Genomic DNA, 17110 nt, shown 5'->3' with positions numbered 1-17110 from the left:
GTTGCCAACACAGTCTTCTCACCAATCCGTTAATCAAACTGCCGCTCTGAGCCCGCTTACCATTCCGATCTCAGGATGTCGTCTGTACTCTCCCACCAACCAGTGATCTGCACTCACTGTATCCTGGAAGCGGAGTAGGCCATCAGCCACCGCAATGTCAGAACCGCCCAGCGGTCCAGCCTAGTCGCCGTCCCGATGCCCTCGCCAAAGACGCCGGGGGAAGCGCTGATCCTATAGTGCCCACTCAGCATTGCACTCCGCCTTTTTAGCTATCAGCAGCCTCCTCCTCTTACAATAGCATGCCAGTCTTATTTCACAGCAGCCTAGCCATCCTTGATGATAGCGGTCACTTCACCACACAGTTCGCCAGGCGCTTGTGGTTGCAGCCAGGGCCCCAGTAGGCGTGCAGTGTAGCCTTCGCAGCAGTCTCTCTGCTCACATCTCCATTATCATTTCTGCTCACATCAGAATCCATTATGGGGCCATCCACACATTGTCTGACTCAGCGGTGGGGGGGGGGCCAACGCATCCGTTCTTCCTCCCCCTTCACTCGTTTATCGTTGCCCTCCGGCATACATTCGGCGGCAGTCCCCAGCTTAGCCCTCCGCTAGACTGCTCTCACCACTAGGCCGCCGATATCCGCAGCGCCACCCTTGTGCCCGATTTGCGTTTACTTTCGCCCTGCCGCGATATCCACAAGTTGTTTCCGATCATCCCGCTCTGCTGCTCAAGCAGTTCTCCGCCTCAATCACAGCCGCGTTTCGCGGCCTACTCCCACGTGTGCCGCCGCGGGCTAAAGTTCGTCCATCAGCCGTCTCGTATATCTGTTTCACCGGCTGGATACTCCAAAGAACGGTCCGGACCATAAAAGTAAGTGCAAAGTTATTTTATTTAGTGCAAATCAAGTCGGCATGTATTACAATAATTTAAAGTATAACACTTGAAAGCCAGAGTTTATTTCATGCATATTTAATCTACATATACTACCTTCCTTAATGCATCTATATACCTTCCATGTACTTATGGATCCATATCACTTTTGGATCTATATATTTATTACTTTTACTTATTTATTATGTTTCTTCTAATTCAGCACATCCAAAACACTATCCTATTTTCACCCTAATCTGCTCTCAATATATCCTCTAGCTCAAGTCTGACTTGTCTCAAACCTCTTTCTACTACTCGTTTCAATTCACTAGCCTATTTCCCGCCCTATACCTCTCTCAATATATCCATTACCCCCACACTCTCATTCATCCCAAACCCCATACCACTACTGTGATCCCCAAAACAACCCTTTTGAGACTCTTCCCTACTCTGCCCTCCTTGCATCATCTCATACCTCTTTTTACTATTCCAATCCCCCAGAACAAGCCTTTCTAAACCCTTACTCTTTCCCCACCTCCCTTTTACTCAACCCCCTCCACCTTCCTTTTACTCATCCCAAGCCACCTTCTACTGCTATGAGCTCAAAAAAAAAAAAAACAATCCTTCCCTTCTATCCCTTCACTATCCTTTTCAATCCATATAACAGACTAACATGTCCACCACTCAAATTAATTTCATGTTTCACTATACTAATTCACCACTAATCCTTATGGCTTCCAGAATAGCGTGCGAATCACTGAAAATGCACTTCAACACCTCATCAGGGGTAGCAAGCGCTATACAAATGCAAACCTTTTTACCTCTTCTACCTTTTCGCCATCATTCTCAATCCAAATAACTGACTAACATATCCACCACTCAAATTACTTTCATATTTCACTATACTAATTCACCACTAACACTGTATGGGTACCAGACCAGCGTGCTACTCGCCGAAAAAGCACATCAACGCGCATCAGGGGTAGCAAGCACTATATTAATGCAAACCTTTTTCCCTTCTCTATTCCTCCGCTATCCTGCTCAATCCAAATAACTGACTAACATATCCACCACTGAAATTACTTTCATATTTTCAGTATACTAATTCACCACTAATCCTTTCTGGGTTCCGAAGTAGCGTGCAACTCGCCAAAAAAGTGCTTCGACATGTTGTCCAGGGTAGTAAGCTCTATGTAAATGCAATTACAATACAATACACCCCAAACATTGCAGCTTCTGAAGAAATGCACTAAGTGTCGACTTTTTAAATGTAAAAGTATGTTCGAGGCATATGAGCTGCAGATTGTACACTTTGCATAGATCGCCATCTAGTGTTGGGCCTGGATGTTTGCAGTTTGTTTTTGTTCTTTGGACAGTCTTTGGAAGTCATGAGTTCGGTGACTCCTCCTTCGGTCCGTACTGCGCATGGGCTTCGGCTCCATCCTCAGATTGTTTTTTTCCGCTATCGGGCTCGGATGTGATACTTCGTGCTCCGGCTTCGAACTTTTCCCGTTCCAGCCTCGACGGAAAATCCTCGTTCATCGAGATTCTTCATCTTCTTCATCTCTCGTAGAGGCACTTTCTCGATTCCACACATCGGCACCGGCCTTCGGGCCCTCCTCGACTCCGGTCCCGGCCGATGGAAAGGACTCCGTTCAAGAAGTGCCAAAAATGTGGGTCTAAATTTCCCCACACCGACCTCCATCAGGTGTGTAACCTTTGCCTCTCTCCAGAACACGAGGCCAGAGACTGCCCCGCCTGCAAGTCTTTTCGATCAAAAAAGGCCATCCGGGATCGAAGAGCTCGACGCACCATGGCGCACTCATCGACCGCGGCTCCACCGGACATCTTCGGAGACGACACCGGAGCTTCGGGGCAACAACACACCGAGCAGGAGGAAGACATCGTCAGCGCTTCCGAGGCCAACTACTCCGACCTGGAGGACATCACACCGGCGCAGAGTGTCGTGAGTACTCTACCCCCTCCCACCCCCGCGCCCATATCCAAAGAGACTCAGGTTACACCTTCGCCTCCGGGCCTAGGGAAAACCAAACATGCAGCTTCTATCACCCCACCTTCGGGCCCGGTGTCGAAGCATCACAAGTCTCACGGCAGCTCGGGCTCGAGCCAGCCTACTCCTGGTGCCGATAAACACCGTTCGGCACCGAAGAAAGTGACACCCAGCTCGACTCCGAAGCCACCGGTGCCGAAACCTGGACTCTCGGTGCTGACGAAACACAAGCATAAATCCCTCGGCACCGACGCTCCCGCGTCGAAGCCTACCTCGACGCCGAAAAAACTGGAGGTTCCAAAAAAGCATGGCGCAGAGAAACCACCCAAGTCCTCGGCTCCGAAAACATCGGAGCCAGCGGACGATTCGGCGCCAACGGAACTATTTACACCTGATCCTTCTCAAAAAACCTTATCAAAGGATCCAAAGACTGGGCTATTGATTTTGTCTATCAAGAAAAGACGTCTTGACACACCAGCTCCTCCTCCACCGCCGAAACGGGAGGACTCTGCCACATCTCCTCTGAGTGCCCTCCCCACCACCTCCTACACCTCCTCCGCCTCCTCCACCTCTTCCACCTCCTCTCCCTCCCAGGTCTCCGCCACCCTTGCCTCATCACTCCCCAACCCCATCCCCAGAACCGGATTACGGGGATCCAGATTATGATCCAGTGGACGCCCCGATGGACCCCACACCCCCAGGGACCCCAGACCCATGGGAGGATTACCAAAACCCTGACATACCAGATGTGCCTCAAGATGACCTCTACCCATCCAGGCCTTCTCCCCCAGAGGACTCACTAGGGTTTCACCACTTAGTGCAGCGAGCAACACACTATCATGGGGTGGAACTACATAGCGAACCAGTGGAAGACGACTTCTTACTGGATACATTTGATATTCAGGATAAATCCACAGCCATCTTGCCCATGCTTAAGGGTGTTACCAAACATGCTGCAGAGGTGTTCAAAGACCCTGTCAGGGCCAGGGTCTTAAACCCCAGAATAGAAAAAAAGTACAAAGCAGCCCCCACAGATCCTGCATACATTAAAGGCCCTGCTCCTTTAGATTCCCTGGTTGTGTCCACAGCTAGAAAGCGGTCCAACTCCCAGTCCTCAGGTGAGGCTCCACCGCCAGATAAGGAATCAAAACTCTTAGATGCGTCGGGTAAACACACTGCCTCGCAAGCCGCAAACATCTGGCGCATTGCGAATACACAGGCGCTACTTGCGCGTTATGACAGAGCACACTACGATGAGCTTGAGGCTCTTATGCAACGCCTCCCGGAGAAACACAAACGTAAAGCTCATGACCTAATCAAAGAGGGAAAGCTCATTACTAACACCTCCATTAAATGTGCCCTCGATGCAGCGGACACTGCTTCTAGAGCTATAAATACTAGTGTCCTGCTTCGCCGTCATGCCTGGCTCAGGATCTCAGGGTTTAAGCCAGAAGTCCAGGCATCCATACTAAATCACCCCTTTGACTAACAACACCTATTTGGGCCAAAGGTGGACGAAGCATTAGAAAAAATGAAAAAGGACACGGACACAGCAAAGTCTATGGGGGCATTACAATCCCAAACCCCTAGACGCTCCTTTCGACGTTCGTCCTTTCGTAGCACAGGCAGAGGTTACTCCACCGATAGCGCCTCTACCTCCTACAAGTCCCCTCCTCAAAATACCTTCTCAAAGGGCTACCAAAGAGGTGGATACAGGGGCAACAACAATAAGGGCAGGGGCAAAACCAACACCACCCGTTCTGCCACACCGCCCGCACAATGACTTCCCCTCGCTCCCCCCAGACCATCCCACTCCGGTCGGGGGCAGACTACAAAACTTTATTCACACCTGGGAGTCCATAACATCGGACAAATGGGTGACCCAAATTATGCGGTCAGGGTACTGTCTCGAGCTAACATCTACCCCACCCAATATCCCACCACGGCACCGTCCAATGTCACAGGAACATTCCACACTGCTCAAACAGGAGGTGATCTCCCTCCTCCAAAAATACGCTATAGAGCAAGTCCCCGTCAATCAGCAAAATTTATGGGTCTACTCTCTGTATTTTCTAATACCGAAAAAAGACGGGACCCTGCGGCCCATTCTGGACCTCCGGCCTCTAAATGCATACATACATTCGGACCATTTCCACATGGTCACCCTACAACAAGTCCTCCCACTCCTCTGTCAGGGAGACTTTCTCACTACCTTGGATCTGAAAGACGCATACTTTCATATTCCAATACATCCTTCTCACAGGAAGTACCTCAGGTTTGTGGTGGACGGTCAGCATTACCAATTCACGGTTCTCCCCTTCGGGGTCACCACCGCACCACGGGTGTTTACCAAATGCCTAGCGGTAGTAGCAGCACACCTCAGACGTCAACATATTCACGTCTTCCCTTACTTAGACGACTGGCTGATAAAAGCCGCGTCCTACGACCAATGTGTGCAACATACAAACAGCACCATCCAACTGCTCCACCAGCTAGGCTTCACGGTGAACTACCAAAAGTCCCACCTCATACCATCTCACACAAAGCAATATCTCGGGGCCACTATAGACACCTCCAAAGGTATAGCCTATCCCAATTCAGCCAGGATCACAAGCATGCAAGTCTTGCGCCAAACGTTCATTGCTCAGCACTCTCTCCCAGCAAGAGTGTTCATGAAGCTAATAGGGATGATGGCATCTTGCATTTTCATAGTGCCCCATGCAAGACTCCACATGCGTCCACTTCAAGAGTGCCTAGCACAACAGTGGAACCAGGCCCAGGGTCAGCTGACGGATCTGGTGTTGGTGGACGGCCGCACCCATCACGCTCTGCAGTGGTGGAACACCACAAACCTTTCCAAAGGGCGGCCGTTCCTGGACCTGGTTCCTCAGGTGATTCTAACAGTGGACGCATCGCTCTCCGGCTCGGGAGCGCACCTCCTACACCTCACAATGCAAGGTCTATGGACGCCACAGCAAAAATCGCTCCACATCAACCATCTGGAGCTATTGGCGATGTTTCTAGCCCTAAAATCCTTTCAGAAACAGATTTCAGCCAAAGCAGTACTCATTCGCACAGACAATATGACTGCAATGTATTGTATTCAAAAACAGGGGGGGGGGGGGACACTCTCCCCAGCTCTCCCGCTTAGCACAGAGCATATGGAGATGGGCAATTCCACAAAACATCTTTCTCCTGGCACAGCACGTCCCAGGCATACAAAACACCATGGCAGATCTGCTCAGCAGACAAACGCAACAAATACACGAATGGGAACTGCATCCACAAGTTCTTCGCCCATTCTTCCGCAAGTGGGGGCATCCTCAGATAGAACTCTTCGCCACCCACGAAAACAAAAAATGCCCAAGCTTCGCCGCCAGATACCCACACCCATTGTCCAAAGGCAATGCGATATGGATGAACTGGTCAGGCAAATTTGCATACGCCTTTCCACCTCTCCCACTAATTCCATTAGTGGTCAGGAAACTACAACAGCACTCCCTCACACTCATTCTGGTAGCCCCAACATGGGCCAGGCAGCCGTGGTACACCACACTATTACAGCTATCAGTGGTACCACATCAAAAACTGCACCTGTCCCCATGCCTCCTAACTCAGAACCATGGAGAAATCAGACACCCGGACCCAGCTCAGCTCAACCTTGCGATCTGGCTCCTGAAATCTTAGAATTTGGTACCTTAACCTTCTCCCTGACTGCATGAATATTATCAAGGAAGCCAGACGTCCTACCACTCGAGCATGCTATGCTGCAAAGTGGAAGAGATTTGTTGTTTACTGCCGTAACAATACAATCAACCCTTTAGATGCATCCATACAACACATTATATGCTATCTACTCCATCTTTAAAGGTGTAACCTGGCATATTCTTCCATACGCCTACACCTAGCAGCGATTGCTGCTTACCTGCAAAACAGACCGCATTAATCACTGTTCAGAGTGCCCGCTATTAAAGCCTTTATTGAAGGGCTTAAACGCATAATTCCACCCAGGGCACCACCTTCTCCTGTATGGAATCTAAATGTAGTTCTTACAAGGCTAATGGGTCCGCCCTTCGAACCACTGCATAAATGTGAGCTACAGTTCCTCACCTGGAAAACAGCTTTTCTCGTAGCTATCACTTCCCTTAGAAGGGTTAGTGAAATACAAGCGTTCACTATACAGGAACCCTTCTTACAAATACATCACAGCAAAGTGATACTTCGTACGAATCCAAAATTTCTGCCCAAGGTTATTTCCCCCTTCCATCTCAATCAATCGGTGGAATTACCTGTTTTTTTCTCGCAACCTCAATCTGTTGCGGAAAGGGCTCTACATACACTTGATGTTAAGAGGGCTTTACTGTACTACATACAAAGAACGCAACCTTTCAGGAAGACTAAACAATTGTTTGTCTCCTTCTCTCCACCGCATAAAGGCAACCCCATCTCTAAATCAGGGATAGCTAGGTGGATTGTAAAGTGCATACAAATTTGCTATCACAAGGCAAAAAGAACATTATCTTTTCCACCTAAAGCCCACTCTACAAGAAAGTTAGGGGCTTCTATGGCTTTTCTAGGGAACATACCCTTAGATGACATCTGCAAAGCAGCCACATGGTCAACACCGCACACCTTCACAAAACATTACTGTGTAGACGTGCACTCCAAGCAACAAGCTAGTGTGGGCCAGGCTGTACTAAAGACACTATTTGAAACCGCTGCAACGGATACCGGTGGTCGCCGCTAGGGCTGGGTACTGCTATATAATCTATGCAAAGTGTACAATCTGCAGCTCATATGCCTCGAACGGAATATGCTACTTACCAGTATGCATCTGTTCTTGGCATGTAGAGCTGCAGAGTTGTACACGCCCACCCGCCTCCCCGGCTACCTGTATCCGTTCCAGTCTATCTTATTTAGATACAACACACATGGGTTTCTCACTGTTATCACTACGCTCCATCATTTCCCTGCTGGCGAAAAACAATCTGAGGATGGAGCCGAAGCCCATGCGCATTACGGACCGAAGGAGGAGTCACCGAACTCGTGACTTCCAAAGACTGTCCAAAGAACAAAAACAAACTGCAAACATCCGGGCCCAACACCAGATGGCGAACTATGCAAAGTGTACAACTCTGCAGCTCTACATGCCAAGAACAGATGCATACTGGTAAGTAGCATATTCCTTTTCTTGCAAAACGTATTTACCTGATCGTATTAATTCTGGCACGTAACCCTATATAAAGATACGTGTTATTTTTATAAATTGGCGTGGCTCTACTTCTTTAGTCGTGTGCATCATTTATTGACTGTTGTGTGTATTTGTAGATGTGTAACACTCCTCACTGATGAGCGTAAGGCTGCTTGACCACACTAGCCCCCTAGAAGAGCAGCCTGGGATTGCTAGAGCTTGCCTCATAAGAGAATACCTGGGTTTTTGCATGATATACCTCCTCTATACGATATATCCAAAAAGAGCCAGCTTCCTACACCCACATTATTTAAGGATGTTCGGTCTGGGAGGAGCACAACTTTGCCAGAGATCTCCACAATATGCCAAGAATGGTCACCATCATGCTAGACGCAGTCTAATGCTGATTGTGGGTACATAGCCCATTGGAGCACCACCTCCTGGGGGGAGGGGGGGGGGGTGGAGAGGGGAAGAGAGAGAGAGAGAAAAAAAATTAGATTACAACAGTTCGAGCCTTTTTTTTTCCTCACGAGACTCAAAAAGAAAATTGTTTCACTTATCACATATCTGGTTCCAGTGAAGATCCTTTTAATATAGACCGGTATAAAAACCAACAACTATTAACCCACGCAGAACTGTAAACTGGTCCCAAACCTATCACAGCCTTACTGAAATTGAAAAATAGATTGTTAAGGCTTGAAAAAGGGCACACACAAAATACTCACAGCATAACAACTTTTCACCTGTCCCACAGTTTAATTAACTACAGAAACAATATACAGTCATGCCTCTAATTTAAAATCTGGGGAGTAGAAGCTCAAGGTGACACCCAATTATCCAGTATTTTTCAGTGGGCACAAGCTGCCTTCCCTGATCATGGTGATAGTCAGAATTCTAGAGCTTGTTTCCTAATCAAAGAGCTGTGACTCCAGTTCACTGTGGCTTCGCTCCAAAAATGGATTACCAATTCTTGACCTTTGGCACCATTATACAGCCACTTTCTCCAAGTTAGAGTTTTTATTTCTTTTGAAGAACCTAGAGGTAAGTTTGTTTCATTTATCAAATGAAATCCATCACTTAACGATTATTTGGACTAGTGTAAAAAGGCTTCTGTTCTGTACCGCCAGGTGCTCCTGGAACGTTAGTTCACATAACGCTTTTGTTTAGGATCGACAATACTAATAGTTAAACCTAGAACTGTGTAATTTATAGTGTTTTGATTTCTACCCATTTAAATCTATGCAAGCATTCACAGGATGCAATGAGTTAAATTCCTATTTAAATTGATCTAGTACAGTCTACAGCACTAATTGTGGCCTTTCATTATCCATCACATCCTCTGTGCAAGTTTGAAAACACTAGTTTCTGACAAAACAACAATCCAAATTGACTGAGATTGATCAAAATATTGTGGATAAACTTGGGCAAAATATATTTTTCCTTTTTGTCCCAAAGTTAATCTCTTTGGCTTCAGGAATTGGACAACTTCAACTAATGTACTTCTCTGTGAATCGACATCTTGAAAACATTTTTCTCCTTACCCCTGAAATTCCAAAATGCATCTAAACTTTTAATCTCTAAAACAAAATATTCGGGACATCTTTCCAATGGTTACCTGTTTGGTACTATAGTTAGTAGTTGACAGTCTCCCTTACACTACAGTATGTAGCAGTGCCCACCTCTGTGTTGAACAAAGCCAGTATGTTTTACTCACTCTGGCTGTGGCACCTTGTATCATTTGTCTCCATTGGTTAGTGTCTGAATGTCTTACTATTAAAGTAATCCTCTGAACACTACTAGGCTAAAGTTTACCATATCATGGACCTGACCTAGTGTAATTCCTGGCTCTATCCAAGTATGCAAGCATAAAGTTGATTTATTGTGCACTGCTTACTTTACAAAATTTCTTCATATAACCAGTGTGCTACTGTTTTGCAGAATGTTTGATCTATTTGCTGCGCGTCAATATGGTTGATTTTTAACTTTGATTTCTTGTCTGCATTTGAAGTACATATCTGACTGATGGTCATTAGTGATACTTATCATTAAAATGTAAACATTGTCAAAGTGAGGGCTGAACTTAATAGTGCGATTAGAATGTTTTCTGTGAATGCTACAACCAGAGATTTATTTTCAAATTATTTTTCATTGCAAGGTTTAAAGGAAGTGGCAAAGCTGTCAGTTGAAATTGACGCCCTAAACCTAGAGGATTTTCCAGCCTTCGGCTATCCAGCTGTTGTTCCTGTTCAATGGTATGTAATGAGCAGATGAGGGCTTACGGATTCTTCAAGCAGCAACTTATTCATAGGTTTCTGCTGAGGTTGTACTTCCTGTGAAACATCCAAACATGAACTTCATTGATATGTGTAATGATAAAGATGTGTTGAACGTTTTAACTGAAATTGGGTAAATGTAAGGTGAATGTTGTCAAAGACCTTGTTGAAGTGTCTTAATGTCAGTTGTTCATCAGGTAATTGTTCAGAACTGACTGTATTATCATTTTAAAACTACTGCTTATAAATTAACAAGTCCTCTATCATGTACATAAAGATTTCCTTGTGTTGTCTAAATTAGATTCCGAATAACAAAGTAAGAGTGCATATTTCAGGCTCGTCCTCTATGAATTCTCCTGGTTGTAGCTGTGAAGGCTTTGGGCTATTCTACGCTCCGCACTTGGGCCTACATTGGGCCCCTGCACTTACTTGCGTTAGAAATGTTTATTTACCAACTAGTTTTCCTGAGGGCATTTCTCATCCTAAGACCACTCAATCTCAGTTGATTGGTTCAGAGTCTTCATGCACACGAAGGAAGTGAAGAAGAATCTGTTCATCATCTCCTTATCGTTCCTTAGACTCACGATCCTCATATACACCCAACTCTTAACAGGTTCACAGTCCATGATCTTACAAGTGAATGACACCACCCCATTTCGTATGTTGGTGAGAGGTTCATCTAAATTAAACATTCCACTGGAGACACTTACACATAAGTGTTGCTTATAATTGAAATACTACAGTCTCTAAAATCCCTTCTTTCAGTGGTACCTGGCTTCTTGGAGATTTAGGAGGACAAACCCTGGCCTTTGTAAAAGCAGCTTTTGAAAGATACTTCTGCCTGCAGATTCCTCATCTTTTGATTATCTCCAGGTGTCAGACTGGATTTGTAAACATTGCAGTATGTCTCCCACACTGATAGATGGCGTTCAGCTCTTTTGGGTACTACCCCAAATATTAATCAGAGCAATGTAGCGCCAACCCTCCGGCCTGATGTCCTTGGCCTTTATCTGATAGACTTCTAGCAGCAGCAGATTCCTTATCTTTGAATATCCCCAGGTATCAGACTGGATTCAGAAGATTTTTGAGCAGTATCCCTGTGCACTGGTAAGTGGTGTCATTCTGCTCGGCTTTAACTGCACTGGAAGGGACGTACGCAGTACCTATATAGGCACACCACCTCTGTGCGCTGACACCAGTTGTTTCCTTTGCACACCAGATAGCACTGTTCTGAATTGAGGGTCCCCTTAGTCACTTTTTACTTGCCTTTTTTCACTTTTTGACAATCTTTTTTGTGACCTTTCATCTCCTGGTGTGAGGATGTCACCAAAAAAACTGGCTGGTCGGTGACAGACAACCACTCCCGCCATTGGTGTTTGTGGTGCCTGAGCTGGGACACGACTCCAATGCATGTAAGGACTGCTGCATCATGCACCTGAAGTTGCTGAGGGAGCGATTCTTCAAGCTCCTCCCTACCCGGTTGGCTCCGCGACTTTCGAGGTCCTGTTCGCGTGGGAGGGCCTGGGTCTATTTGCGGAGCCCCTCCCATTGTTCCTTGTCATACTCTGTCATCAGGGAAGTCTCACAAGCACAAGAAGTTGAAGCAGTCAAAGCACTCTTCGACTTCCCCGTGTCCGTTGAAGTAATCGGACGAGACCGCATCAGCACTCCAGTCCCAGTGAGTCGGCGGGAATGAACCTAGGTCCACTCCATGCTTCCCAGAGTGATCCCTACTCAGCTGAAGGAATTTTATGAGGCCATGGGACTCATCTCTGGTGTACCTGATACCATGGACACTGGAAGGGCCCCTACATGGCCCACCACAACAGCAGATTTGCCCTCTGCGCCTGTCTGGCCCCAAGGATCCCTTATTAGATCAGAGTGGATCCACCAGCGAGACTGAGACTTAACTCAGCAACCTCTCCAGTGCTGACAGACCCACCACTGCTCCTAGATGGCACCATCCCCTGCCACCACCTGAAGGTACACCGTCTTTATTCCAAGCCCTGGACTCCCCTACAACTGCTGCTGCATCTCTTCTCGCTCCATGGTTTGACTTTTTTCCTGCCAGCAGTGCCTTTTCTCCTGCAACATCAAAGCTCCAGCATGCAGGGCAACCACCACCATGCTACCGTGCCAGCCCCAGACCATCTCCACTGCCTCTTGCTCAACGCAGGATCCCTCGGCAAGCACTCCACCGAAATCTGAAACACTATCACTTCCTTCACCCCAACGCCATTGTCCTCACAGAGACCTGGCTGAACCCAGCATCCGCACCTGACATCGCCTCAGCCATGCCCGATGGCTACAAGATTGTACACGAGACCTCATCAACAAGCTGCGAGGGGGAATCTCCATCATCCACAAGGAGACCATCCACTGCACCACCACCACAGACAACCTCACCCGATCATGGAAAACCTCAGATTCCAACCCACAGCAAAACCACCATCAGAAGCTCTCTCGCCTACAGCCTTCAGGACTGCGCCTCAGTTTCTGCACCATCATTCCCGATTTAATTTCTTCCTTCGCCATGGACTCTGAAAATTATGTCTTCCTCAGCTACCTCAATTTTCTCCTCAATCCTCAACGACCCCAATACTGCTAACCTCCTGGACAGCATGAACAACATCTGCCTCACCCATCTGGTCACTAACCCTACGCACATCGGAGGATACACACTCGACCCAATCTTCAAGGCCAGTGACAGTACTTTCATGTCACAGAGCTCACCTTGACTGACCACGCCTTCGTCCACCTCACCATCGCGGGACCCCCCCGCACTGCCCCCAAGCCACCTCGCACCATAGCTGGACCAAGATCTCAGAGAGCCAATGGATTGACGCCCTCAACACCTTGCGCCCTCTCATCACAACCAACTGAGAACAGGCAGTCAAGAACTTCTCTGCCTGGATCACAAACTGCAGTGACAGTCGTCCCGGCAAACCCAAGAGGTCCACCAAGCAAGCCAGCTGGTACTCTGCGCAACTAAGAACCATGAAGCTCACCTGCAAATGACTCTTAAAAAAAAAAAAAAAAAAAAAAAAAAAAAATGACAACCAGCATAGAGCCAGCTGACCAAACAACATTCAAAACTGCTCTCATCCTATATCACCAACTCCTGCATGGAACTCTTCAAAATAGCCCGAGAGTGCTCCAGCCCCGCAGCCACCTAAAATGTCATCTCCCCTTCACAGGAACTCTGCAGCTTCCTGGCGGACTTCTTTCACAACAAGATCTCTGCCACCTACAGAAACTTCGAACCCCAGACCACCGACATCCTCAACCACCTTGTCCCATCAAACAAGGAACACAACCGCCTGCTCACCACCGGAGTCCAGCTCATCACGCAAGACACTACAGTCATCTTGAACCCCGTCCATTCAGGAGCACCCTTGGACTCTTGCCCCCACCACATCTTCAACCTCTGAAGCAAGACGATCAGCAGCAAGCTCCCCGCCATCCTCAACTCATCCATCACCACGGCCACTATCCCCAAAGAATAAAAACGAACAGGAGTCCAAACCCTACTCAAGAAACCATCCGCTGAGCCCAAGAAACCCAAGAACTACAGCACCATCTCGCTGCTGTCCTTTCCCGCCAAAGTCCTCAAAGGCCATCCAACTGCCAACTCACATAACACCTGGAGAGCAACACCCAATCTGAATTCTGCACAAACCACAACATCGAAGCCGCCCTGATTTCAGCCACAGGCTACATCAAATCCCTCCTCGACCAATGAAAAACAGCAGCACTGATCCTCCTCGACCTCTCGGCAGCATTCAACACAGTATCACACCACTCCCTGAGCAAAAGGCTTCACAACATCGGAATCCAAGGAGACTCCTTCAAATGGATCGCCTCTTTCCTCACCGGAAGAACCCAGAGAATCTACCTTCTTCCCTTCACCTCAGAACCCAAGAACACCATCTGCGGCATCCCTCAAGGTTCATCCCGCAGCCCAACCCTGTTCAACACCTACATGACTCCCTTTTCCAACGTTGTCATATCACACGGACTGAGCCTCCTATCTTACGCCGTCGATACCCAGCTCATCCTTTTTCGATCAAAAGACCCCTCCACCACGCTGACCAGTTTGTGCAGATGCATGATGAACATTGCCGACTGGATGAGAGATAGCTGCCTACAACTCAACACAGACAAGACACAAGTGCTGATCTCTGGGAACTACGTCTCTCCTTGGAATGAAGCCTGATGGCCTCCCGAACTAGGACCCTCACCCACTCCGATCGACCTCGCCTGCAACCTCAGCTTCATCCTGGACAGTAAACTCACCAAGACAGAGCAAAGCAGTATCATCCACCTGCTTCCTCAACCTCTGCATGCTCGGCAAGATTTTCAAGTGGCTCCCCATCGACACCAGACCCACCATCATTCAAGCCCTGCTCACCAGCCGATTGGACTACAGCAATGCACTCTTCTTAGGAATCACCTCACACCTCCTCAAGAAACTGCAAACAATACAGAACACAGCAGCCAGACTCATCTTCTACCTCGCCAAACGGACCAGAGTCACCTACCCCACCTCAAGAATTTTCACTGGCTCGCCATTCAGGAGAGATGCCAGTTCAAGATTCTGATCCACACCTTCAAAGCCCTCCACAACCAGGGACCAGCGTACATCATCCACCAACTGAAATTCCACCTTGCCTCCAGACACCTGCAGTCCGCCTACCTCTGCCTCGCCCACACCCCCTGCATCTGCTGCAGCAACAGTGGAGGTTGCTCCTCCTATCTCCTTGCACAGTCCCATATCCACCTCCCACTTCACCGACTGATCTCATCCTCCTTGATCTCATTCTCTAAAGTATTCAATAACGGGCTGTTCAACTCAACCCCCTGCAGCAGCTCCTCAAGCGCCTGGAAACCCTCACGGGTGATAAGCAGCGCTGTACAAATCCAGTTTGATTGATCGTCTTTCTCGACTTCGATATGGAGCCGAATGGGCATCGTAAGACGCAGACCGATGACATCCTTTCCGGAGCAGCGCCAGTGCCTTATTTAATGGGATGCCCTGGTGAGGGCGATGTTTGGGAGGGGACTATGGACCCTTATGAAGAAGGTATGAGGAGCTGGGTGAGGCTAGTGGGTTGGACTACACACCTGACATTGGCCTGGTTTTCCATCTTACTGTGGTTATCGAGACGGGAGCCTCTTTTGCTTTGGTGGTGCGCACGGCGGCTGATGTCCTGGACCTTAACCTACCCTCTGTGGCTTTCGAGACTAACGTCTTGACAGAGGTGCTTCAACCGGAAGTCTCCTTCTCAGAACCCTTACTTCCATTCAGTGAAGCCCTTAGGGACGTCCTGCTTGGGGCCTAGTCCAAGCCCTGCACAGGGGCTCCTGCGACTAGGACAAATACCAGCCATCATGGTACCTTTCCTGGGTATCCCAGTTGCCTTACCCAGTACCCCAATCTGGAAAGCAGGTGGTCCAAGCCACCTCACCCCTCATTCACCCTGGCGCGTTCCCTACCACCCCGCTGGATAGGGAATCCAAGAGGCTCGTAACCTTTGTTAAGAGAATGTCCTCCTCAACCAGCATGGCACTATGCTCAGTGAACACAGAGTGCTTATTGGGCCGTTATTCTCAAACACTATGGGTTTTGGTTGCCCAGGTGCTGTCTATGGTCCCAGGCTTTTGCTGAGGGGAGAGATGAAGCAAAGTTCTCCATCAGATGTGGACTTGCCACAACCGACTCGCTAGGTAGAGCGATTTCATCACATGTGGGATGTCCAGTCTTCTCTCATAGACATGCCCTTTGAGGGTTCTTACTGCTGGAGCTTTTCAAGTATAGCCGGGCTACGGCCAGGTCCTTGTCTGTGACCCCTTGTCAATCCCAATCCACCTTCTGTCCCTTTTGTGGCTACAAAAGGGGTCTCCAACAGTGCCCATATGCTTCCAGCTGCCATGGCCAGCAGGCTTCCCAGCCTTTTTGTGGGCACGGGGCCCAGAAACTACGTGGGACTGGCAGTCAGTGGTCAAGTCAGACCACCTCTGCTCCCCCCTCCGGAAGCTGCTCCCTTTAAGCCTCTTTAGTCTGACCTCAGAATATCATGGGCACCCAGTAGGATGCAGGTTACATCATCACCTCCCCAGCTAGTGGTGAGTAACATCAGAATGTTGGGTACTGTAGATAATCTAAAGGGCCTTCTCCCTCCGTTTGTGACACCCCCTCCACCCATGCCACCCACTTACGATCTGCTGACAAAGAACCATCACTCCTTGCTCCATCAAGAAGTGCAGTCGCCCTTGGCCAAGGGAGCCATAGAGAGGGTGCCTGCATCAGAAGTAGGTTGTGGTTGCTATTTCCACTACGTTCTGGTACCAAAGAAGGACAGAGGACTTTGTTTTATCCTAGATCTGCTCCTAGGAATTTGCGACTAGGTAAGAGTGTCTGTCAGATGGGGCGTTTCTGAAGACAAGTAACTTGTTCTTTTCTGCTTCTTCGATGGGAATCCAGCAAAGCTCTTATTACTGCCATCTTTCATTCAGCCACGTTGACAGCATGCGGTTATTGCTTTAGCATTGCCCTCACCGTTTTACTTGGTTGGGCTTGACCACTTGATGCCTGATGAGCAACTGAAAATTAGCAACCTCCCATTTTCATTGCATGTCCAACACACAGAAGAAATGGTGAGGATAAAGGATGAGGCGGAGTCCTTAAAAACAGTGGGTCTTGAAGAGAAGAAATTCTTCCAGTCACATCACAGTATAGGCTCAGAGACCGCCATTATTACCCTC

At 48.2% G+C, this 17110-nt stretch overlaps 1 protein-coding gene across 1 annotated transcript in view; it reads left to right on the top strand.

The window, feature by feature from the left end:
- ZNF598 (zinc finger protein 598, E3 ubiquitin ligase) overlaps positions 1-17110 on the top strand; it is a 232932-nt gene that overhangs the window by 101803 nt on the left and 114019 nt on the right. The window contains exon 8 of the mRNA XM_085629387.1: positions 10228-10324. Coding sequence (XP_085485513.1) covers positions 10228-10324 — 97 coding nt within the window. The remainder of the gene's footprint in view (positions 1-10227; positions 10325-17110) is intronic.

Source organism: Triturus cristatus, chromosome 10 (assembly GCF_964204655.1).
Source record: "Triturus cristatus chromosome 10, aTriCri1.1, whole genome shotgun sequence".
Lineage (NCBI taxonomy): Eukaryota > Metazoa > Chordata > Amphibia > Caudata > Salamandridae > Triturus > Triturus cristatus.
This window is presented reverse-complemented; position numbering and strand designations above follow the sequence as displayed.